We start from the raw sequence: 23,556 nt of genomic DNA, 5'->3' as shown, positions 1-23,556 counted from the left end.
TGGTTTAAGACAAAAATCGGTTTCTTAACACAGCAAGTCATAAAATTAGAGTATGGTAGGAAATAAGGAAAAGGAACATCTCATCCAGCCCTTTGCCCTAAGGGAATGTCAGTTCTACCTAAACCAGTCATGACTGATGTTTGCCTAACTTGCTTTAAAAAAACCTGTAACGATGAAGATTCCAGCACCTCAGTAAATAATCTGCTCCCGTATTTAACTATCCTTCCAACTAAAATGCTTTTCCTAACATTAAATCTGAAATTTCTATCAATTTGAGATGAGATGACAAAAGAGCTGCTTTTTTGGCACTGGTTCTTATTTACATTAAAGTCCTTTTCACAACTCTGGTCTTAATGTAAAAAAGAATTGGGTCTTCCTATGCAAAAGAAACACATTTTTAAAGTGTGGGTTTATGTATGATTTACTTTTCATTCAGTATATTTCATAGTGCACTTTTACTGAATTAAAGCATAAAAATGCAGAAGGTGGTAGCATAGTGCACTTATAAAGAATAACTGCTTAGATGCAAAGCTATAAATAAGCACCTGTAATGATTCTAGTCACTTTTTTATGTTACGTTGCTGCAATCTTATAGTAGTAATTATTCTGACATGTAATTCCAAGACCATTTTCAGTAACAAAAGTATTTGATTTTAAGAAATATAGAGATCTGATGACTTATTTGACTGCATAAAAATAGACTTGATGGAAATAAATTCAGCGCTGACACACAGAGTAAGGTAAACTCCATTCCCCTTTAGGCTGTGTACTGCTATACACCTCGTTTGTTTTTGCCCAATAATATCATGCAATGAGAAATACTTATTTCAAAAACAGAGGATGAGTGTATTATCTAGAGGAATATTAATGTGGAACATCACTTTTATTATATAATATTACTGTATTAAAATTTGTAAAGCATGACACAAGGTATGTTAACATGCAACTACCATAGGAATTTAAAAAAAAACATAAAGCAAAGTCATACCTGGTAGATGTATTCTGAAATGAGTCTGAGAAAGTAGTATCTCAGCAGTCCTGTGGTCTGTCTCTCATCATTGTATTTGCTTATTTTGGTGATTAATTTATTTTTAGTTGTTTTAATTGTTTTTTTAAACTGGAAACAAGGCAGAGTTGACATTTAAATTTGTAGTATACGGCTGTTGTATGATTTAAAAGAAAGCATGTCAAATACTAAAGTTATCATGAAAGTAGGGGAATTGGTCAACATTTTGGTTGAAAAAATGTTGCAAAATAAGTTATTCATTGAGCTAGCATTACAGCAAAAATAATAATCTATTAAGTTAGCTTTAGCTTTTTCTCTAAGAACTCTAATCAGTTTTCCATTAACATGACTTGTTAGGATTATGTCAGTTTATTTAGAGCAATACAATATCCCTCTAACTTGGCATTTTTCCTGTACTTCATTTGGTGAACCATTCTGTGGCTTCAGTTCAGTGACTTATGTAAGTGGAGTGATTCACAGCCTGGCCATTCTAGGAAATAGTCTGGAAAAGACCAAGTGTTTGTCATCTCATCCATCACCCCCATCAGTGGAGGACTGTTTCCTACAATATAATTGTATACTGTTTTGTGCTGCTTTCTATCTTGAGAACTAGATCAGCCAAATCTCCCAAATGGAAATCCTTGTCTCTGATGGAAACTAAAAATGAAGTATATATGTTTTTCTTTCAGAAGCTAGATGTATACTGGACTGGTCCCTCTGGTAAGTAACCTTTTGTACACTCCCCATTGCAGGGCTGTCCTTCAGGTTCAGGCACATCATCACACTTACACTGTTAAACCCATCAGATAATGTGCATGTTAAATCCTTTTGTGCAAACTGGTGGCAAGAATTCAACAAGGGGGCTTGATACAGTTATACAGCATCTGATGTATTAAACTGCTGCTTGCATTCCTTATTTTAATACCCTGCCTTTTGCTTAGTACAATTAAACATGGTGGTTTCGTACAATAGCACCCGATCCTCTAGGCTTGTAAAATTCTACCTGCCCACTTGCTTGTCCACAATTTTTTTGACAAGCAGTGATAATATAACACTTTCAGTGCTTGTGCTAAATCCAAGGGAGGGAATGTTACAAACAAACTGACAGATTTCCTATTTTTGCAAAGATCACAATCTTATTTTTCTTTAGCAGGTTTACTTGCAGTAAAAGTGTCCCACTCACTATCACTACTGGCTCAGTGACTCTCCCTGGCTATCAAACAGATGAACATTCAAAAAAAAAAAGGGGATCCGATGAAAGACCTGAAAACTCAATTGCCATCAACTCCCCTCTCCAAAGGACTATGAAAGAAGCCTCTTTGAAGCACTCCAACATTTGAGGCATAGACACTTGGATTATCACTTAATTACAAATATTTGTGCATTTGGGGAATTAAAATACCCATTAGCTTATGTTTTCTTCAGGTGAGGCAGTATATTAGACTTGCTACATCCTGGAACTTTCAGAAAGCCTGTTTGAGAGTAAAAAGTCTGAAAGACTCAAGACAGGGGAGTTGTATGCAGAAGCCTTTATGTCCTGACTTGATCATTAACTCTCCTAGTTTCCTACTTGCTTATATGTAGCTCCTTGATATAAACCTAAACACTTTCCTTAGGGGACTACCTGGAATTTTGACCATGGTTTCTGCTTGGACAAATTTACCTTTATGCTATCTATGTCTGGACTCATACCAGGTACATTCTGAAACACCTGTTTCCCAGAAAGCTCTGCTTTTCTCATTCTTCCTGTCTTACAACTGCTCTTCTCTGCAGATCAGACTCCGTTGCATAAGCATTATACTGTAGGATTGTGCATCTGGCAAGAGGCAGGCCGCCAGTGCTGGTCATTAAGGACATTTGTCAATGCCCTTGTCACTATTGAGTAGGTAAGGATTTCTCCAGGGGAGAGATTCGGATTAGTCTTGAGTACTGAGAAAGAATGCTGGAGCTGGTTCATCTACACTTCCAAGGTTAGGTCAAGGCAACATGGAGGTTCTAGGCCTTGTTACTGTCATGTTAACCTGGTTTTGTTCTAGTCTACAAAGAAGTTTAAGATGGACAGGCTCTTTCAGCATGTCTGTGGCTTTTGCTGGTAGATAGAAAAAGGAAGACTAAATTTTATCTCAGCTTTAAAAAGCAGTGTTATGTCTTCAAAAATCATCTGTTGTTCTTCTGTGTATCAGTGAAGCTCCGGTTCTTTGAAGCAAGTGGTTCTACGTTGTCCATGTCTGTTATGTATTGCCTTGAAAGCATGAAAGAGCAGCTTTTTGGAATCGCTTAGTGACTGAAGTGATAGTGGCTAATAAGGAATTATTGGTGCTCGCAATGACTTTCACTATAGAGATGGTAGGATGTTTTCTCAGTGAACATTTATCAATTTTAATAGTCTGACATAGTATTTTCTTTATCATGGTTCACCAGGACTATTGGCAAAAAAGACCGTCCTCCAAACAACCTGCGTTTGCTCATTGGGATAATACTATATTTGAAAGTCCCTCCCCTGCTTTGGCAAGGAACTTCTATCCCTTTCTGTAACGGTCACTCAGTTTGACCTTTTCCATGTTTTCTCTCTTTAATATTTTCTTTGGAATCTATTTTACCAAAGTTGTTTGTGCCTCTGTCAACATCTGTCATGTCCAGAGAAACTCTGTGCCTGATCCTTCTCTGTGGCGTACACAGCCAACTCTGTCGTGCAAAACCCTTGCAGAATTTCTACAGCGTCTGACCCATTGTTTTAAATTCTCCTGTTACCAAATCACAACTGCTCTTTCCTTCCTGTCTTGAGTAACGTTTTCTCAGCTGGGGATCCTTTTATTGGAGAATACTGCTATGTACCTCATACACAAGACCCCAAGTATGATACTGTTGTAGTAGTTAGACATTGCTGCCACCGATTAGCAAATCCGTGGTTGGGCAGTAGACATACTAGTGCTGCCTGAGGGTATCTGGTATATGCCAGTTTAGCTGTCTTACCAGCTTGTAAACTTGTGTTGTCATATCCCTAGCCATAAGTTACATTTATGTCTGCTGACACAGTTCACCACACTAGTATTATACTGTAGGCAGGTGCCTTTTTGCAGAAGGGATAATATTCTCTGGACGGCATAACCTTTAAAGTTGTTATTTGAGAGAGGTAAGCTGGCAGAGGTACAGAAGTACAAGCTGTGCCATTAAACACATGTTAGCTTTCACAGTTGCCTACATATAATGATTTTTCCTCATGGTCAAATATGATTATCAGTGCTACTATACAAAGGCAAAAAATACAGTGCCTTTTTGTTGCTTGTTAGATCAAAACACCAGACCAGCACCTATTAAAACTAACACATGCCATGATTTTTTTGCAGTGGTTTATAAATAGTTCTTTGGCTAAACAGAGCAGTATCTTGGTCAAGTACATATGCAACTGCTAAAGAAACATTTATTTTGTACCCAGAGCACTCTGCAAAAAACCCCTCTTATCTCCCTATGCTCTTCTTAGTTTTTATTTAGAGATGCACTATGAATGGGAAGCATGGACACTATTTCAGGATAATTGCAAGGAGTAGGGATAATTGTAATGGGTAGGCTCAGCAAAAACAATCTAAAAGGAGGCCTTTGTTTAACCTTTATGCTGCGTTTTCTTCAACTTACTTTGCCAGTTACAGAAAGTTGCTTTGTTACAGGTCTAACTGTAGAGATATCAGAACTGCCTAAGAAATTCTGAAACAACCAGCCAAGCCCCATCATCTCTTCATTCAAAAGAGCATTAGTATTAGGTAAGCATGTTCCTTCCTTTGAGTTATTTCTTCATACATTTAAAAAAAGAGGGAGAGGAATGTAAATATCCAATTAAATCAGGACCCTAGTTAAACACAACCCTGGTGTTATAAATATCTTCAGATGAAAAAATGTTACTATTTGACATCAGATTTAAAAAACTGTGGAGCTCTATTCTAGGGCAGAAACTGACTTGTCCTATGTGCCACCATAACGATTTTTATAGTGGCACAACACAAAACCAAAAAGATGTCCGTGGTTTTTGTTGTGCCATAGCAAGGTTATCATAAAAGGTACTAATAATTTGTGCTGCTTTATTGCAACAGATGTTTATTTGCTTTATGGTGGGAGAGTGTGGTCAGTCTGGCACTACCTGCACTCTCCATCTGCCCTCAACAGGTGCTCTGGAGGCTTGTGGGGCCTGATCCTGTACACCCTGGGAATTCCTGGGTGGGATTGGGCTCCTAAGCTCTGGATGTGCCTGCTTAGCTTGTCCCACTTACTGAGAGGTGACCCTGGCATCCCACCTGTTCATGCTGCAGGACAATGGGCAACAACAGGTGATGTGTTTCACCCAGTGAAGCACATCCTGTCACAGCTGATCCACTTAATTCAGCAACATCTATTTCTACCCAGAGATCCAGCTTTGTCATACAGAGTCACTCCAGGCAGCTTGAAAGTCTTTTTCCACTTCCTGAAACCTGTAAAGCTATTTGTGATGACACGGATACCCTGCCAAGAAGCACTGCACAAGCATTCTAGAAAAAAGTTTTAAAAAGGTATGGTAAACTGCATGTAAAATCACCCTATCGTATTAAACTTCCAGCTATGAGTAAATTCATGTGGGGACATGTTGGTTTTTCTCTAGTGTATGCTATATTAGGAATATGTTCTGTTCTTTTATAGGATTTTTTTTGTTTTGTTTTGTTTTTTTACAACTTTTTTCATCTCAGTATGTGAGCATCTGCCAGTGATCCCACAGGTAAGGAGGCTGACATCTGTCATATGGTTCACATGCTGATGTTGAGAATTGCATGGGTGATTTAGCAATTTGTTTTGCTCTTAAATAAATGTACAGAAGCCTACGTGCCTGCAAGAAGGAAGGTCCTGAGGAGTGTGAGGATTTGCCATGGGCCATACTGCCACCAGCTGGCTCTAGTTACTCGAGTTGGCCTGGTTGCTAGTGGCCTGCCTACCCCCATCTGGCCCCAGTTGTCTGCTGGATATGGTTGTCTGTTTTTAAGCAGTGGTCCTTTCACTGGCCAGCAAGCGACTCAACAAGAGAAATACCTCCCTCTCTAGCACTGGACTTCTGGCTCCTTGCTCCTGGTTTTCTGTGCCCTGGGTCTTGTTTCCTGACTTCATCCTTCTTCCTGGTTCTGGACTCCAACTCCATGACCCTTGGTACTTCCAGACCCCGTCCTCTAACAGCCAGTTCCTAGATTAGATGGCAGTTGCCCACATCTTGGTCCCATAGTGCTAAAGCATGCCTGCTCCGCACCCCGGGGATAGTGATACCAATCTGGATCCATATCTCTTGTTCATAAGGAATGTGAGTCTTTAAAGGGAGGCAGGCTGGAAGAGCAGGAGACATTTTCAGAAATTTACATCTCCTATAGACCGATCCAGTGGTGTGGATCACGAGGTCCCTTCCAGCCCCTTTCCCACGATCATGAAGTCATCTAATCTGCCTAAATGTCCTCTGTTGCAGTTTGAGGCCATTGCATCTAGTTCCATCCTCTATGGCAGGGATGGGCAACCATTTTGGGCAGAGGGCCACTTACTGAGTTTTGGCAAGCCATCGAGGGCCGCATGACACGCAGCCAGGGGCAGATAACTATTAACTTTCTAAATTTTTTAGGGGGCCCACGGATATAATGGCCTGGCAGCCACATCGGGCTTGCAGGCCACATTTTGCCTACAGCCACAGAGAAAAGCCCATCTCAGTCTTCATTATAATAACCCTTTAGGTATTTGAAGACTCTTATCCAGTCCCCCCTCGGTCTTCTCTTTTCCAGACTAAATAATCCTAATTCTTTCAGCCTCACTCCATAAATTGTGTTTCCCAGACTTCTCTGCTGGATTCTTTCCAACTTGTCCACATCTTTGTTGAAGTATGGGGCCAAAAACTAGACACAGCAGTCTGGGTGTGGCCTTACCAGTGCCAAAGAGAACAAGAGGCTCACTTTCCTTGCTCTGCAAGAGACAGTCCTGTTTACACAACCCAGTGCGATGACTTTTTTTTTTTGCAACAAGAACACATTGTTGACTCAGATTCAGCTGAGTCCTTCTCCAGTACTGTAGCCTAGCCCACCTCAGTCTGCATTTCTCCATGCAATTATTCCATCCCAAGTGCTGGACCGTGCTGTTGAATTTCATCGGATTGATTGTGGACTATTTTTCCAGTCTATCCAAGTCATTCTGGATCTTTCCCCTGCCCTTCAGTGTCTACAACTCCACCCAACTTGGTGTCATCCACAGATTTGCTAAGCAGTCCCATTATCTAAATTGTTAATAAAGATGTTAAATATATGAAATAAATATGTAGACCCAGGACAGATGCCTGTGGAATCCCATTTGATCCCTCCTCCCAACTAGATATTGGGCTGTTGGTGAATCTCTGTTGAGCATGATGACCCAAGCAGTTGGGTATCTGTGTATTTCCTGACCTGATTAATGAGAACATGATGGGAGACAATGCCAAAAGCCTTCCTAAAGTCAAGGTATTTTACATTCACTGTTCCCCTACTTCCACAGACCCTGGCAGTTCTCTCTCTTCGTCAGGAGCCCTCCCATGTGGAGTTTTGTACTCCTCCGTGCACTACTCTGAACCCATTTCACTGTCTCTGCCTGGAGCCACAGCTTTGGGGCTCTTTGGAAGGGCTGCTCAGAAAAGTTGACCCGAATTAACTCCTAAAATCGATTATTTAAATGACACTAACTGTAGATGAAGACAGTCTTATTCAGAATTGTAGTGACCTTACTTTGATTTAGTTTAATTTGCTTCCACCGTGAATTTAAGCTGACTTGAATGAAGGCCACTTGAATTCTGAGTCATCGCTCTACAGGGGCTTAATGCAGTTTAAGTAATCCACTTTAAATTCACACCTTTACAAATATTCCTGAAGGTCCTGGCATAGAGAAGTCCCAGATGAGGAAGGTATTAGGAAACAAGATTGGGTGTGAGCCTGGCCTGTAATTGCTCCCTTCCGTGGACATTTGTTGTGGGGAACATAAGCAACTGGTGGGGGGGCATGTGCCCCCTTGACAAGGCCGTCCCTCCTGCCAATGCTGCTGGCAGCTTCTGCAAGTGCTTGCCAGCCCTGCCCCTGCTGCCAATGCTGCCACCAGCTTCAGGTGGCCCCCCTAAGACTCAAGAGGCATGGGTTGGCCATGGTGGGGAACAAGGGTGCCTTCATTCCCAGTTGACAAGCCCTCCAGTCCACACGGGGAACTATTTTGAAATAGCTGCTGCAGGTAGTTTCTTCGCATCCAGGAGCTGCCTCTGTGCACACTGATGAACATGAGTGTGAAAAATCTCGCAAACTGCTGGGACGTTCAGGATGGATTAGGCTGGGGGTAGGCACTTCCTGGCACAGGCGCCAGAGTGGCACGAAAAGGCGTTCTGCTTGGCACGCGTGCCTTGGGGAAGGGGCCGGGGTCCCTGCCATCTGCCCCAGCATGCCAACACCTTACCAGTAAAGGCCGTGGGTGCTTTTGGCACTTTCACCCGGGCCGGGAGCGTTTCTGAGCCGACTCTTCCAGGCTGCAGCCTGCGGAAACCGGTTTTCTTTCACTTTTGCCCTAGCCAGAAAGACTGCCCTGCTGCTGCCCGGCTCCCCTCGGCCGGCTGCCTCTGTGATCTTCCCCGATCAGAAACGGAGCTCTCTAAAGGAGGAGCAAGGGCGGGGGCGCCTGTGCTCGCTGCTCCCAGCCCTGGCCCGTCTCACAGCAGGGGCAGCAGCGCCCGGGCCCGGCAGCTCGCCTCTCTGCGAAGCAGCCCCGGGCAGAGGTGCTCCCGGGTTGGCCGCGTTGGGAGTGCCCCCCCCGCCCCTTCCTCCACCTCCTCCTCCCCCGAGCCCACGTGGCAGCTGGGCAGGGTGCTGCCGACTCGGCCGGGGCGAGGTGAGCCGGGGCCTGGGGGCTGCAGCCCGGCAGGGGCTTGCGGCGGCGGCGTGGCGCGAAGCCGCGGGTGCGTCCCGGATCCCGGAACCTGCGCGGGGGCGTGCCGCTCGGCCCCGGGCGTCCCGCACCGGGCACCGGCCCTCTGCAGCCCGGGGGCGCCCGCTCTGGCTCCCCCTGGGGCTGGGCCGGCCGCCTTGCGAGGCCGCTTCCAGCCCGGCTTCCCTAGGGCTGCGCGGGCTTTCTGTTTTATCTGGGCGAGGGGGAAAATGCTGGAGCGCGTCTTCGGTTGAAAAAAGGGCTGGATGTTTTTAACCCAGCCCACTCCTGTGGTGAATCGTGCTCGCTTCGTCTCTGTCGCGTGGCACCCCGCGGCGCCCTCGGAAAGGAGCCCAGCGCGCCGCCGCGCCCGGCTGAGCGGCGCCGGGCCTTGCTCGCTTCGAGGGCCCGAGGGCTGAGGGCAAAACTCGAGGGCTCGGGCCTGCAAGTAGGGCGCCCGCCAGAGGGTTTTGGAAACATCTGAAGCCCCAGGTGCGGGTGGCGGATGCTTGCTGGTAGCAGGGCCACCTGTGCTTCTGGACTCACGGGTTCGGAAGAAGTTTTGGCTAACTTGGCCTTGGATGCGAATTAAAAAAAATTTTTTTTTAAATCACTCAGTGCAGAGGTGGGGTAAGAGCCCTCAAAGAGCCTGCTAGAAAGGAAACGGGCTGTAGGAAGAAGGCATACACTTAAGCAGGAGGAACAGCGGAGCAGGCATGTTCATCCTTGCCTTGGGGCGCGTAAACCTTTTTCAGCAGGGTTACGCTGTTGTGTGAAATCAGAGTAAGTCTTTCCAGCAGAAAGTGCTGACTTGCTCTCCTTGTTTGGAGAAGCATAAATGCAAAGATGGGCCTGAGCTTTAAATGCTCAGATGTGCTCCAGGTTTCGAGGCGCCCTGGGGAAATATAACACTGATAGCGCCTTTATCGCCATCATCATCATTTCCACTAGGAATTTATGGCACGAGTGTAACAGTGTCAACGGTGATGGGTATCTTATAAATCGCTTACAAAGAAATGAACAGCTTCCTTGGATTGTAAAACAGATATGCTACGTGAGGAAGTAAGGGCTTGCTCTTAATATGTAATATTCTGTTGCATTTCCCCCCACTCCCCAAATGGGGACTAAAATAACAAGATGACATTGGATATCATCACTATGTAGGAACAACGTTTTTGTACTGAACTCAGCACTCTTGTGTGGAGTATCGTATTTAAGTTTATTGCCCTGACTGCTGTTTTATTTGTCTTTGTTTCTTGTGGCCCCCAAAATGGGGCATGTTATAACAACTGGACCATGAGGAGGAGATAGGGAGTTTATTGGAAAGTGCTGTGGACGGTTGGACCCTATTGTAAAAGAAGTCTAGAAAGCAGCAGCTCTGACGGGAAGGGAGCCCCTTCAGAAGCCATTGGACCACACACAGTTATGTTTGGAAATATGTTAACCTCTTGTCTTTAAAATCAGCCATCTGTTGAATAGTTTAAAGGAGCTTCTGAGCCAAAATCACTGCACTAACATGACAATTAATGAAACCTCAGTCTGAAAAGGCACAAAGGCAGTTTGAGCTACAGGCTGAGCTGTCGTGCCTGTAGACATGTCATTTTTAAGAATGTGCTTTTGCAGTTGCATATGCAGCCATCTCCCATTTTTAATGGTTTGTTGCCCTACGAACAAACCAAAAAATTAACTCTTTGTATCTTTTTTTTCCTATGGACTTGTAATGGGTGTGTTCTCTCAGATATTCCGGCTGCTTCTCCAAGTGAATGCTATGAGGAAGTAATGATATGCATCACCATTTTATATGTTATTGATTTGTTTAGTCTTTTATTACAAACTTCTGGTGAAGGCCAGATTGATTACATTTCTAATTAGGTCTTCATTTTATATTGGATGACAACAAGAATTACAGCTTGTTCTTGCAGATTAATCAGTGGTATGTGTAGCATAATATGCTTCAGCTGCAAGTAGTGACCTGTATAGCTTAAGACCCTGATCTTTCAAAGATATATGTGCATACCTGTTTTTATGTCCTGTGAGTGATTCAGTGGACTTTATTGGGGCTAATCATATTCAAAATTAAGACTGAAATGTTTGTTTCCCTTCATTTACGTACTTTGCATAGTGTCCTAGATAAAGCACTATCCCAGACTGCTTTCTCAAGTCAAATTAAGGCAGCTATTAATGCTATACATATGCGCATAAATGATTGCAGCATGAAACTCTCCTATTACTATTTCAGCAATAGAGATGTATTTAAATGGTAGGAATTTTTTCTTAATTAAATTGTTTCCAGGGCCAAATCGATTCCAAATTAAGTTTCAAATTTCAAACTAGTAGAGGTCAGTCATTCAAGTCTGTGGACTGGCTGATCCCTACGAGAGTCTCCAAATGCAAGTATGTCAGCCACACAATTTATGGTGATGGGGAATTGCTTTCAGGCTTTCCCCCGGCTTGCTCCTTTCACCTTTTGGCTGGAGAAAGAGAGACCAGGGGGCATCTGAACCCCAAGACATCTGGGCTTGAGGCTTGCCTGTAGGATGTCTGCTATGGAGTTAGGAGTAGCTGATGCCCCAGACTGAGTGTGGGAGGTAGGATACTCGCTGGTGGTAGCGCCACACAGACTTGAACGATTGAAATGGTAGGAAATAAGATGAGCTGATGCAGTGTCGTCTTATTTAGTGTTGTGGGGCAAATCCTGACAGCAGTAGCTGCAGGGGAGAAAGCTCTCAAACCAGCAAGGGGGAGAATGTGTGCAGGGAAAGAGAGAGAGAGAGACAAAGGTAGTGCTAAACAAGTGGAGGGACTAGAGAAGAAAGAGGAATTTTACAACCAGGAGAGAGTAGAAAAGGGAAGGAAGTAAGGAAAGCAGGGGATGAAAACAAGAAGTCCAAAGTGTCCGGGACGAGGTTAAGTCCCAGTTCTGCAGTCTGCAGCCCAGGGCTATAGCACTTCGTCTGCATGCTCTGAGTTTCAGAATTGGAGCCCTAGCACGCAAGCAGATCTGTTTGCTTGTGGACAACCAGGGAAACGAGCAATTACTTCTTCATATTCAAGGCTAGCTGCAAGCATACTTTCACTGCCAGGAGTGCAGGTCAGCTTTGCCCGAGCCAGTCCCCAGGTACCACAGTGAGAGTTAGGCACCGTGGCCACTAAGACTGTGATAAGAACAAGGAAAGCAATGCTATATTTTGCTTGTTCCAATCTGAACTACTCTTAAATGAAATGATTCTGGTGGTCTCAATGGACCTTTTACTAAACAAAACCTCTTGCCATTAAAGCGCAGCTTGATGCCTTGTGGGGTGCTTTGAAAATATTCCACTTAGAAGCAATTTTGTCTGTGTGTCAGGTATTTTCTTCCCTCCACTTTTTATTGCTGAGGCTATTGGCATATAAACGCTGTCTGGGTTTCTTAAGAGTTCATCTGTTCCTGCTGCTTATTCCCTGTTTGAAGCCCCAATCGCTTTATAACAGCAACCAGTTGTGATATTGTAAAGGATTATTTGCTGCAATGTGTGGAATGAGCAGCAAAAAACCTATGAATGCTTAACTGCTTCACTGCTGCTTAACAGACCACATGCACTGGGTAATGCAATGCTGCCTGTGCTGTCCATCATACCAGGTGAAGTAGGAAGCCCTCTGCATCAGAAGTGCTGGCACGGAAGAACAGCAGTTAAGCTCTTATTTATGTATTAGTGGGTAACTTTAATTTTTGAGGCAGAGGCAGAACAAGAAAGGGAAGAGAGTTCATTCACTGAGGTTGAGAGATGCAGGTTCCATTCCTGCCTTGGATACGCACATCCTGTGTGACCTTGGGCAATCGACTTAAATCTCTCTGGACCTCTGTTCCTGTAAAGTGTGACCATGACACTTTCTTCGTCTATCTTGTCTTTGTAAGTTGGGAGCTGTAGGTGCCAGTGACCCATGTCTTTGGGGATCCAATGTGCAAGGCGCTATACAATCTCAACCATGACTTGTAAGCATTATTGCAATATAAATTTAAAAAAAAAGAAATGTGCAGTGGCAGTTGGTCCTTTTGTGTGCGTGTGTTAAAGAACTCCTCCTACCGTGAGGTGAATTAATACACACACACGAGGAGATCCAAAGAAATCAACTATCTCCCTTTACCAAATTTAGGAACTAACAACAAATACAGCACAGGTCCAGTCAATTGTTATGCTTCTGTTAAACCCCATACCCCAGCTTTTATTCGTTTGGTTTTTTCTGACTTGACCTTGGGGCAGGAACCTATTGGGTTCTTCAAGCCAGCTGTCATCGCCTTGCCTTCAGGCATGGTACAGGTAAGACCTATATCGTCTGAAGTCAGGACGAGGTTTTCTTCTCTTCGTCGTAAATATGCTCTCTTAGGATGAATGTGCCTGTTGAGAAGCAGCGCCTCTATCTCACACGTGGGTGCCATGTCAAGGGTGTGTTTTGAAAGGATGGTGCTGTTTAATTGCCAGATTTGTGCTTTTCTGATTCTGCAGAACAAGAAAATTGCAGTAACTCCCTCTCTTCTCTGCTGTGTCCCCTATGTGTACACTAGGTATAACAAAACCATGAGTCCTCTTCAGCAGAAAATCCAGCATTGCAGGAATCTGGCTGCGATGCAGCTCTCCCCTATCTGTGATTGCTATTATGACTGAACATTGGACATACAGATTAGTATGAAGGGCAGAACATTTCCTCCAAGTGACACTATGGCTACAAGAAGTGATGGGCAGGTGCAGGAGCTGTTCCATGAGGAGGCACAACAGGTAGGTTGAAAAGGACCCTTCTTTTCAGATCGCTCATCTCTGACTTCCATTTCTAGCCCTTTCCAGAAGCAACACAAAGCGACAGCTCAGTGGCACTCAAGTAGCAGATATTTGCAGTTGACTGGGTCACGTAATTTCATCTAAAATCTGAGTACTCTACTGCTTGCTCCCAGGGCCACATTGGAGAACCATTGTAAACTTCTGCTTGGAGTATGGTTGCATGTGATGTGGTACATTTCACAGCATAAGCAGGCACTGCTTTGTAACAATCCTTCCTTGGGCAATCTGTCTGAGCCTGTTCTTTACAAGGGCAGCTCAGCTAACTTTCTGAAGATTGCTGCAATCTGCTGTTTGTAGACCCTTTTATTTTAAGTCTCAGATGCAACGTGATGGTTCACAGTTTGAAGGAAAATTGCCAGAAATTTCGGGCATAATTGAGGTGCTAGCTAGCATGCAGCAGTTAGTCCTCTCATATGGAATTAGGGTGTCAAGACTTGGTTTTAATCTTATCTATGTCTCTATTGACATAGAAACCTCGTCGTACAGATACCTTAGTAATCAAGGTAGAGGGAGTAGTGCTTCTTACTAAATCGACAACAAATCTTAACGATAAATTAGTAGAGACACATTTAGATGCTGTTTCAGTACCCTTAAAATGAGCAAAAAAAACCCCAGTGACAACAATACGTGTGGCTAATTTACTGACCTGACCAGTTTCCTATGATGAGTCCAGTTACTGTGGGTCTTAGAACGGGGCTAAATGATGCATCGTGTTATGCTTAGCAGTAGCCCAAAGCTTTTGACACATCTGCTTAGGGTTGAGTTACATTATTAGCTGCGGTTCAGTATATGTTTGCGTTAGGGACTTTTGTCTCGCTTATACTCTTATGCCTAAATATTAGAGAGAGGTGTTTTTTGGTTTTTTTACCAAGAGATTATTTGCCTTAAAATGTTGTCTTGTCTGACTTAAAGTTGGATCAAAATTGTTATGTAACTTTAGCTGAAATTTTGGTGGGAGAAGACAGGGCAGATTCACAAAGCCAGTCAGGAGGAGGAGAAGGTAGAAACAGAGGTGGCATTAATTCCCCTTTTCATGTAATAGCTGAATGGTTAGGCCACTCCTCCCAGTCTTCTTGCAGAGGCGTTTCCTAGGGGATTTGAACTCATACCTCCAACCTTCCAGGAGTGTACCCTACCTGTACGGAGGGCATGAGCTATTGTGGCATGTGGCACATTCAGTCTTTCCTATTGATACTGTTCTATTTTGGGTAAAGTATGTAGGTATTCGTGTCCTGCTGCCCGGGTGAATGTCCTGACCACCTTAAATATTAAGGGATGTATACAAATTGGAACAGTGCTGACGGAAGAGACTGAAGGAGACCAACCCTGAAAACTTCACAGCATTGTAGTTGGGATCCTGTCCTGAGCATTGGGGACACTTGGTGATTTGGGTTTGGGTTCTCTCTTATTTCTGGTGGCGGCCTTGTATATTGGACCACATGGTGTTCTGCGGTGGGTCTCCCTCAGTCTTGCCTGTTGGAGTTGCTCACAGTTGTGCACAGTACTTACACTCTTGATCACTCGGTGAGTATTTTAAGTGGTCCCCAACCCATGGCCTGCAGGAGACATGTTGCTTGCAGGACTCTGATGTTGCTCACAGCCATAGAAAATTAGAAAGTTAAAACTGAGGCTAAGGGGTAAGGCAGAGTCTGATATTTCCTATAGCTCACTTAGTATTGCTACCTATGGGCCAGCAAAGCTTCTCTTCTGGTTAGAGCACTCTTTTGGGGTGGCGGGTGTAGCCCCTGAGTTTTAATCCCTGCTGAATTGACTATTTCAATAAATATTTCATACAGAATGGAAGAGTGCATTAAGGATATACTGTGAGGGCATCCCGCCCGTTCCAGAATACCCTCCTTGGCGGTAGCTAGCTAGAGAAAGGTGGGGGAGATGTAGTTTCAAATCCTAAATGTGATGGAGGAAGGGACTGAATCAGGTCTCCTACTTACTGGGTGTATGCCTTAGCCACCCAGTTCTGCCTTTTGTGAAAGATGTCTGAAATGGAATTGGCACATGTTGCGCCAAGTCCACTGAAATGTTGTATTTGGGGTAACACCCAGATGTTTTCAGATTTCCACTTTACCAGGAAAAAAACAAAAACAAATGTCATTGTCACTTTGGAGCAAATGGCATTGTCACTTTGATCCGGCCCAAAAATGTATTATACCCGCAGCCCAGTTGCAGATATAACTGAAAGCAATACCATGCTCACTACAGGGCTTTTGTCATCACATTTTTTGGCTTGGGCTGAGCTTTTCAAAAGCAAGTGGCCTAATGTTAGGCTCCTTGCTTTGCATTTGAGCAGAGTGACCTGGTTTTATGTGTTTTGTTTTTGGTTTGTTTTTTCCCCTACACCCCGCCTTGCTGCGACAACTGTTCTTGCCGTGTTCTCTGCTCCCCGGCCCTTTGTCTTGTCGACCCCGCGGCGAGACAGCGAGCTGGGCTCCGGTGCAGCCTCTGCAGCGTTGCTCACTCAGCCTGCGCGCGAGCAAATCCAGCACAGGTTGGGGTGCCCAGGTGACACTGCCCCAGCTCATCTTACCTGCCGCACCTTTAGTTCTGCTGCTGATTTAAGAAGGGAAGGAGCAGCCCACCACGTCTTTCAGAAATGGAGACTAAGCTTGCAGGGCCGGTAGCAACAGAAAACTTCTTTCACATGTTCTCATTGTATGAGTTGATAATCACTGAGAGAAGACACCGCTACCTTGAATACAGAGTTGCTTTTCAGAGGAGGAGAGATATACTGACCCATGCAAAGGCTGAGTCAGAGTCTCTGGAGCCCGGTCAGACATCACATTTCTGTCCTCAGCCCACTACCTCGTTTGTGTAAGCTGCATGTTCCTGAAGCTGTTAAATAAGTGCATAATGTTCTCTGTTATATCCAGATTTGTTAGTGTAGGGCACCTCACAACCCCATTCCATAATATAAAGCATCCCTCTATGCTTCCCTTAATGAGGAGTCGGTAAAGGGGCAACTCCTGTGACATGCTGCACGTGGCTGATAAACACAGACCTCGGGGCTTTTACCTCCAGCCTCCTATGCCTGGTTGCCTGAGGCCTTGTGACCCTATGTTTCTTTGCGTAAGATACAAGGTTGGGTTTTTTTTTTCCCCTGTGCTTGTATGTCATGTTTGAATGAAGCTGAGGGAAGAGAACAGATTAAAGATCAGACTGATGCTTCCCGTGAAACCTACAGGTGTTCCATGGCACTGCAGGACTTTGTAGATCTTTGTGGCTCTTACCCACCAAGGAAGCTCTCAGTGATGTCTCTCTGCCTATTTTTTTCCAAGTTGCCCTCTCCCTACAGCTTTCCCGGGCTGAGGTCAGGTAAAGTGGTGCTGTAGCATCTTTGAACAGAGCATTCCTGCTTCAGGGGTCCCGGCAAGCCATCATCTACCCCACATCTGGAAGGCAGAATGGAAGGAGCTGAAAGTTTCTCTTCCTTGTAGGTATCTCAAACACAGACCAAGCCCTGGTGGAAGATACAGCTGTTCGTCTGGGAGCCAGTGCTTTTTGGAACTTGGGATGGTGTTTTTACTTCTTGTATGATCAACATTTTCGGAGTGGTTCTTTTTCTGAGGACCGGCTGGCTAGTGGTGAGTAAAGCACAAACTGGGTGCAATTACACTGGCTTGTGTGGGAAGCTATTCTCCATCCCCCCCCAGCTGACTTTGCTTTTGTGCTTTCCTTTTTATATTGAGACTTTATTATATTGACTTACATTTCCTGGTTTCCTCCTGAAACACTAAAATTACTGCGTGGAAAACTGGCTGAAGCTTGGGCCGTTTTCGTGACTGCTCTCCAATGCATGGTTCTGCAAATAGGGAAGCCCACGTATACTGTTGTATCCAAATATAACTTTGCAGGTAAGATGTATTGCCATGGTTACACATCCTCTGCTGTCCTCCTCCAAGCAGCACTGAAGCAGGCGTATTTTTAACATGTCAGTTTTAAATGGACTCCCTGCTGTCTTGAATGAAGGGCCTTTGATTGTGGTGGCATTCTCCTTGCTATCGGAGGGAGTCCCATGCGTGGATCAAGAGGAGCATGTGTCTCAAGGTCAGGGCTTTGAAGAGCGACCCTGAGACCACAGCACAATGCAAGAGCCAGCCTTGCTCCATACACTCTGCTGTTCCTTACAATTTCCACTTAAGAAATGCTTCCCCAGGAAACGGTGGAGCTGGAGCTTCAGCTGGACTTAATGTCACATGCACAGCAGGCATCTTCTTAAAATAACAAGGAGAAACTTTTAATGTAGTACATTTTCGTAACTCCTTTCATCTGAAAGGGAGCGTTTGCGCAGACAGATGCTGGGCCTGGTTCCGCTCTCCCGTCGCAGTGTGGTGGATGAGGAGTCGCATCTCTGAAGACAATGAAATTACACAGTCTGGGAGAAGAATGAGCTCATAATAAAGAGGGATCATGTGAATCCTGTTTCTACTGCTGGGATGAAATGGAGCAGCTGCTTAGAGGCACATAACAGCACTGCAGATCAGTTTACGGCACAAGTGAAGAGGCACACCATATCCATCTGAATCCTTAGGGGAAAGACCAGCTACGTACAGGGAGCCTAATCCTGACGGGTGCTGGGCACCTTGGCTCCCATGAGCAACCACTTCAACGCTTGTCACGCTGTGTAATCACTGGGATTTGTGGCTAATTTCAAAGGGTTTTCATAATCCCTTTATCCACTCCTATTTGCCTCTATCTAAAAGAATTACTGATTGTGCAGTCAGTTTAAAAAAAAAAAAAAAGGAATAGAAAACTTGGGGGAAAAAAAAGAAATGGGCCATGATTAAAAATAATAGAATTGGGCAGTGAAGTCATTGTAGCTTCACAGTGGGACAAGGTTCACTTGCTTTCATCTGGGTGGAAGAGCAGAGCTTTCAACTGTGCATTTTTCAGTGAGGGCCCATTTTTCAGGGGCCCATCCTATATATTTGTACGTCACCAAATGCATCGCAGGCCCTGATCAGCGTTGGAGGTCTTTAGACGTGTCTAGAAATGCTAAATAACAATGGTAGTAACACACTGGCTGCTAACTCAGAAATGCGAAGCATAACATGGTTGCAACTAAGCTTCAGCATAACCGTTTTCTCCCCTCTTTGCTCCGCATGCTGCTTTTATCCCTGGGTGTGGCATTCCACCCTGGGATGAACTGCAAGGATGAATTACAGCTTTTGCTCTGTGGCATTAACCATTTCTTCTCTAGGACCTCTGGAATTGCTCACTCCTACCAGTTGCATACCAGACTTCAACCTCTTTTTGCTATTTAATACAAATTGCTACAGAGATTTTTATTTTTAAAGTTTAAACAATCTGCAAACTTTTCAGTATTCACCTAAGAATAAATAATTGAGGCAAGAAAGCAATTGTTCCTTGGGGGGGGGGAGTTCACAGGGGTTTGGGCAATGTAGACCCAGTCAACAGCTGCATTTGTAATGAGCCTTGGCTCTTTTCCCCACTGATCTGATAAAACCACTGTCTAAAACAGCAGGACACTGAAATGAAGTAGGATTTTATGATGGTAGCAACATCTTGGATATATTTCTGTATTGAAAAAAAAAGGATCTGGGACTGAGACCAGCACAAAAACAAAGGCAGCAGCCATCCATCAGGGATAAGAAACAAAATGGCTCCAGTGGCCAACGATCCCGGGAGTAGACAGAGAAGACGTGGCAGCCAGCTTTGGGAAAAGCGTGGAGCAGAATCTCGGTATAGTAGTGGCAGAAGAAAGGAGCCCCAAGGCCACGCTTCTCTCTGCCTTGTGTCCTGGATGAGACTTCTTAAAGTGATCAAAACCTGAGAGACTCTTTTAGCAATTACAACAGTATGAGGAACAAGGAGAAGGCAATGAGAACAGGGGTCACAGGAGAAGCACTTGAATGCTAGCAGTCCCTAGAGGTGCTAAGCAGCCTAATCTTGTTTTGCTTTTGGAAAGCAGGAGTCCCATGAGATGAGAAATTCCAGCTAAATATGGCAAGCGCAAACTGGCGGGATATACAGTAGGCTGGCCCTGAAAGCTCCAGCCAGTGGGGGACCAAGAACCTGGCTTGATCTGGTCCCACAGCTCCAAAGTTAGATAAACTGATTTACCTGCTGCAGCTGTTACTGGCACTGTGGTGCATGATGGCAAAAACACTGTTTTTTTCTGGGAAGAGTTGGATTTCCTTGCAACTTTCTAAAAAGAAGCATTCTCCAGATGGGAGAGGAGGTCATCTACATTCCAATGCACCCCTATGGCGACTGCAGCAGATAAATACGGTGATGATAGTCCCAGTTTGGCCAGGACACTGCTGGATTACACAGGCCAGTTGCAGGTGGTTGGTGAAAAGTCCCAGGCCAGAGTCTGGCGGGGAGATACAGCAGCACTGGTGCGCCAGGCAGGCGCTGCTGGTGCTATTCGGGAGCAAGGATGTGCCATATGCCGGAGGGGGTGGTGTCTGCTCCAATCACTCTACCTTGTTCCTGCACAGCAGCAGCAGGGCCTGCCTGGCCACCTGCTTGGCACACCATGCTGCTCCGCTTCCCAGTTGGGATTTCTGACCGACTGGCCAGGACCAGCTGACAGAAGCTGGGAACATTTTGGCCAAACTGGGATGTATGGTCACCCTGTGGACGAAGGATCCTCTATAATAATTTGCTTTGTTTGTGTCTTTGTCATTCTGTCGGTCATGCTCAAAAAAACATATTTGCGCTCACTTTTCTGGACTTTTAGTGATTGATTTCAGTTACTTATGGGGTCCTCTCGCTATCTGAGAGAGAATCATCCCTTAACACCCTTACTTTAACTTTAACCCATAACACCCTCACCAAGGTGAAGCAGAAAATAGATGGCAATTGAATGCAGAAAGAATGGCAAGAGTAAGACAAAATGAAACAGATGAGCAAAGAGGATGTCTTAGAAGAGATGCAATGGAAAGGCAGAGGGTTCACAGAGACAATTGAAAGTAGGCTGAAAGAGTAGACAACAAGAGATTCACTGAAGATGAGATTGAGGAACATAGATGAATTGTGGTGTGCCAGTTTTGTAACTCTTTAAATTTCCAAGCTGAAAGACCGTCAGATGGCCAATTCTGGAGTTGTTGTCATAAGGGTAAAGTAATTCTGCCTCCAAGAAGGCTGTTTCCGAAGTATTTTGGGGATTTGATGACAAATCAGAGCAACAGGCTTTACCAGAACTTTAAAACAAACATTCGATCATACAGCAGTGCATTGCCTGTTGAGCAAAGATCATTGTGACGAGATGTATGATTCAGGGGCTGTGTGGAAGATTGAATCCAAATGCACCATTCATGGAGAACCATCAGTGTCTGAAGAAATATCCAAAGGAGCTTGGAGAGGAGATGCTTGGAAATGTTGATGGATACCTGTAGTATAGAAGACCAGGCAACAGCTCAAGTCGGTAGACAGAAGGATAACAGAAATGTGGTACCCTATAACAAGTAGCCTATTTTTGCCCATCGTTTTTGACAGGCTTTTATGCTAGTTTAAGGTATATTTAGGAATTACTTTGTGCAGTTTAACAGTTGGGAACAAGGATAAGAAGCCACCGCTATGTGACCAGGTTGCCGGTTTTGGGCCTGCGCTCTAAGACAAGTAATGAAGCAACTCGCAGGAGGTTTGTTCAACTTGATACCACTAAAAGGAGATACGATTCTCCAGTTGCAGACCATTAAGCAAGCCTGTTTGAAAGGTCAGGAATGTCTTTATCGTCTGAGGAAGGCTGGGAGAGCAAATGGGCGTGGACTGAGTGATCGCACATCTTCATTACCATTATTAGTATTTGTATAGTGGGGGTATAGGAGTGGAGCTGGATGACATTTTTCTTCTGAAAGTTTTTTTTTTTTTTCTTTTTAACCTCAGATTTGACAAATCCTGAAAAGTTTCACAAATTAATCTGGTTTGTTTGGTTGTGGGGAGACTGAAGGAGGAAAACATGGAAAAAGTAGAAATGTTTCCTTTTACATTTTTAAAAGGAAACATTACACTTCTTTGTTTGTTTTAAATTTTTTGTTTTAAATTTTTCATTGATTTGCTTTGTTTGTTTGGGTTTTTTTAAAGCCTTTGAATGATCCCAAACAAAGCCAGTGGCATAACAGGGGGTGAGCAACTGTAGCACCTGCCCCAGCTATCCATTTTCAGAGCAGGTGCAGGAACAGCCAGCAGCCACTGCCATTGCCAGCCCAGCTCCTGTCATTGCAGACCCTGGTAGTTGCACCTAAGAACAAACCATTTAGTTGGAGTTGACCAGACTCTGCCAGTTGATCCAATGTGTATTTTTTTTTTTCTCTTAATTTTCAAAACAAGCAGAACTGAGAACCTGTATCATGGACAGGGTCCCATTTGTGGCAGGTTCTGCATGGGCCCAGGAGAAAAAACAAGGTGGTTTCTGCCTCAGACTGCTTACCGTGTTTCAAAAATAACATAATTGACACTTGCCCCTTTGGTTGCCGCATTTGGAGACAAGGATTTTTTTAAAAATCTGAATATAAACACTCCAAAATGAATAGACAAAATGTCTTGCAAGTCGATGGGAATCTTATTTTAAGTTGGTAGGCCCTTTTTGTCCCTTGAATACTTTTCCTTGTATGCTACAGTATTTTTGTTTCTCCATTACAGGGAAACACTGGGATATTAATGGGCATGTTTTTGGTGTCCTTTGTTGTCTTGGTTGCCCTGGTAACAATCTTGTCTGGAATTGGAGTTTGTGAGCGGTGCAGCATCGGAAATGGAGGAGTCTATTCCATGATTTCTACTGTCCTCGGTGGCCAAGTTGGAGGGACCATTGGCCTCCTTTATATTTTTGGCCAGGTAAAAAAGTTTCTAATAGAAAAATAAGGCAAGCCAAGCCTTAGTGTTTTTCTTCCCTACTGTAGGGTAAAAAGATGCTCCCACTGAGATGGGTGACATGGAAAAGCACAGCAGAAGCTTATAATCCCATTCTTCCCAGTAAGGTAGGCCTTCTTACCACGCACCTTAGCTTAGACTATGTTGCAGACAGTCAGTGAACAAGAGGGAGGGAAATGTCTTCTGCACCCCAGCGTTTGAACAGTGGGAATGCTGAAAATTAGGCTGACAAGCTGATGTTCTCCATGTGTATGGAAGAACTGATACTGTCTGAATTGTCTCTGCATACGTTCACGGGAACGACGACTGAAATCATGTGAAACACAAAAATGCTCTAGCTAATAAGATCTGTTGAGTAAGGAAGGCCCTTTCTAAAAACAAGATGACAAGCCTAAGTGACCAAGTAAAGAACATGCAAAATGTGTTTAAAATGTTTGCCAGTGGCCTGTCACCAAGCAGAATGAAGGGGGTAATATAAGCACGTGGCCAGAAGTGGTCATACACAAAACAGTGCATAGGGAATTAGGTGAAAGAAGCTAGAGAGCTGACTGGGCAGGAGGTAATGTGTAGCTGTCTGACTTCTTGAAACCAGAAAGTTGCAGCTGTTTGTTTTCAGAGAAGCCCTTATTTGCTAATGAAGTGGTACATGGAGGTCAGAGAGTTAATAAGCACAAACATCCAAGCCTAATAATGAAAAAGTGAGGATTAAGTGAAAAACCAATAAAGGTGTTAGACGCATCAGCAAATATAACACACAGAGAAGAATTTTGTATTTTACTTATTTGAATGCATTAGCTTGCATCTGTCTCTTAAATTTTGGCAAATCGGGGTGGGGGGGGAAGTCCATATTAAATAGAGTCAACTGTAAATGCAGTTACAGAAAGGGACCTAAAAGTCCTGCACATATAACGAAGTGAGTTCCTGTAACATTTTCCCCTTCAGCTCACCAGTCAACCCCTGCCTGAG

General features: G+C 44.2%; 1 protein-coding gene across 1 annotated transcript in view; it reads left to right on the top strand.

Annotated features, from left to right (window-relative positions):
- The first annotated feature begins 13,471 nt into the window (after positions 1-13,471).
- SLC12A8 (solute carrier family 12 member 8) overlaps positions 13,472-23,556 on the top strand; it is an 82,865-nt gene continuing 72,780 nt past the window's right edge. Inside the window, exons 1-3 of the mRNA XM_019553853.1 lie at positions 13,472-13,680; positions 17,190-17,336; positions 22,363-22,554. Of these exons, the coding sequence (XP_019409398.1) occupies positions 13,591-13,680; positions 17,190-17,336; positions 22,363-22,554 (429 nt within the window). The 5' untranslated portion in view covers positions 13,472-13,590. The remainder of the gene's footprint in view (positions 13,681-17,189; positions 17,337-22,362; positions 22,555-23,556) is intronic.

Source organism: Crocodylus porosus, unplaced genomic scaffold (genome assembly GCF_001723895.1).
Source record: "Crocodylus porosus isolate Cpor-Errol unplaced genomic scaffold, CroPor_comp1, whole genome shotgun sequence".
Lineage (NCBI taxonomy): Eukaryota > Metazoa > Chordata > Crocodylia > Crocodylidae > Crocodylus > Crocodylus porosus.
The sequence above is the reverse complement of the archived record's forward strand: the minus strand, read 5'-3'. Positions and strand labels throughout refer to the sequence as shown.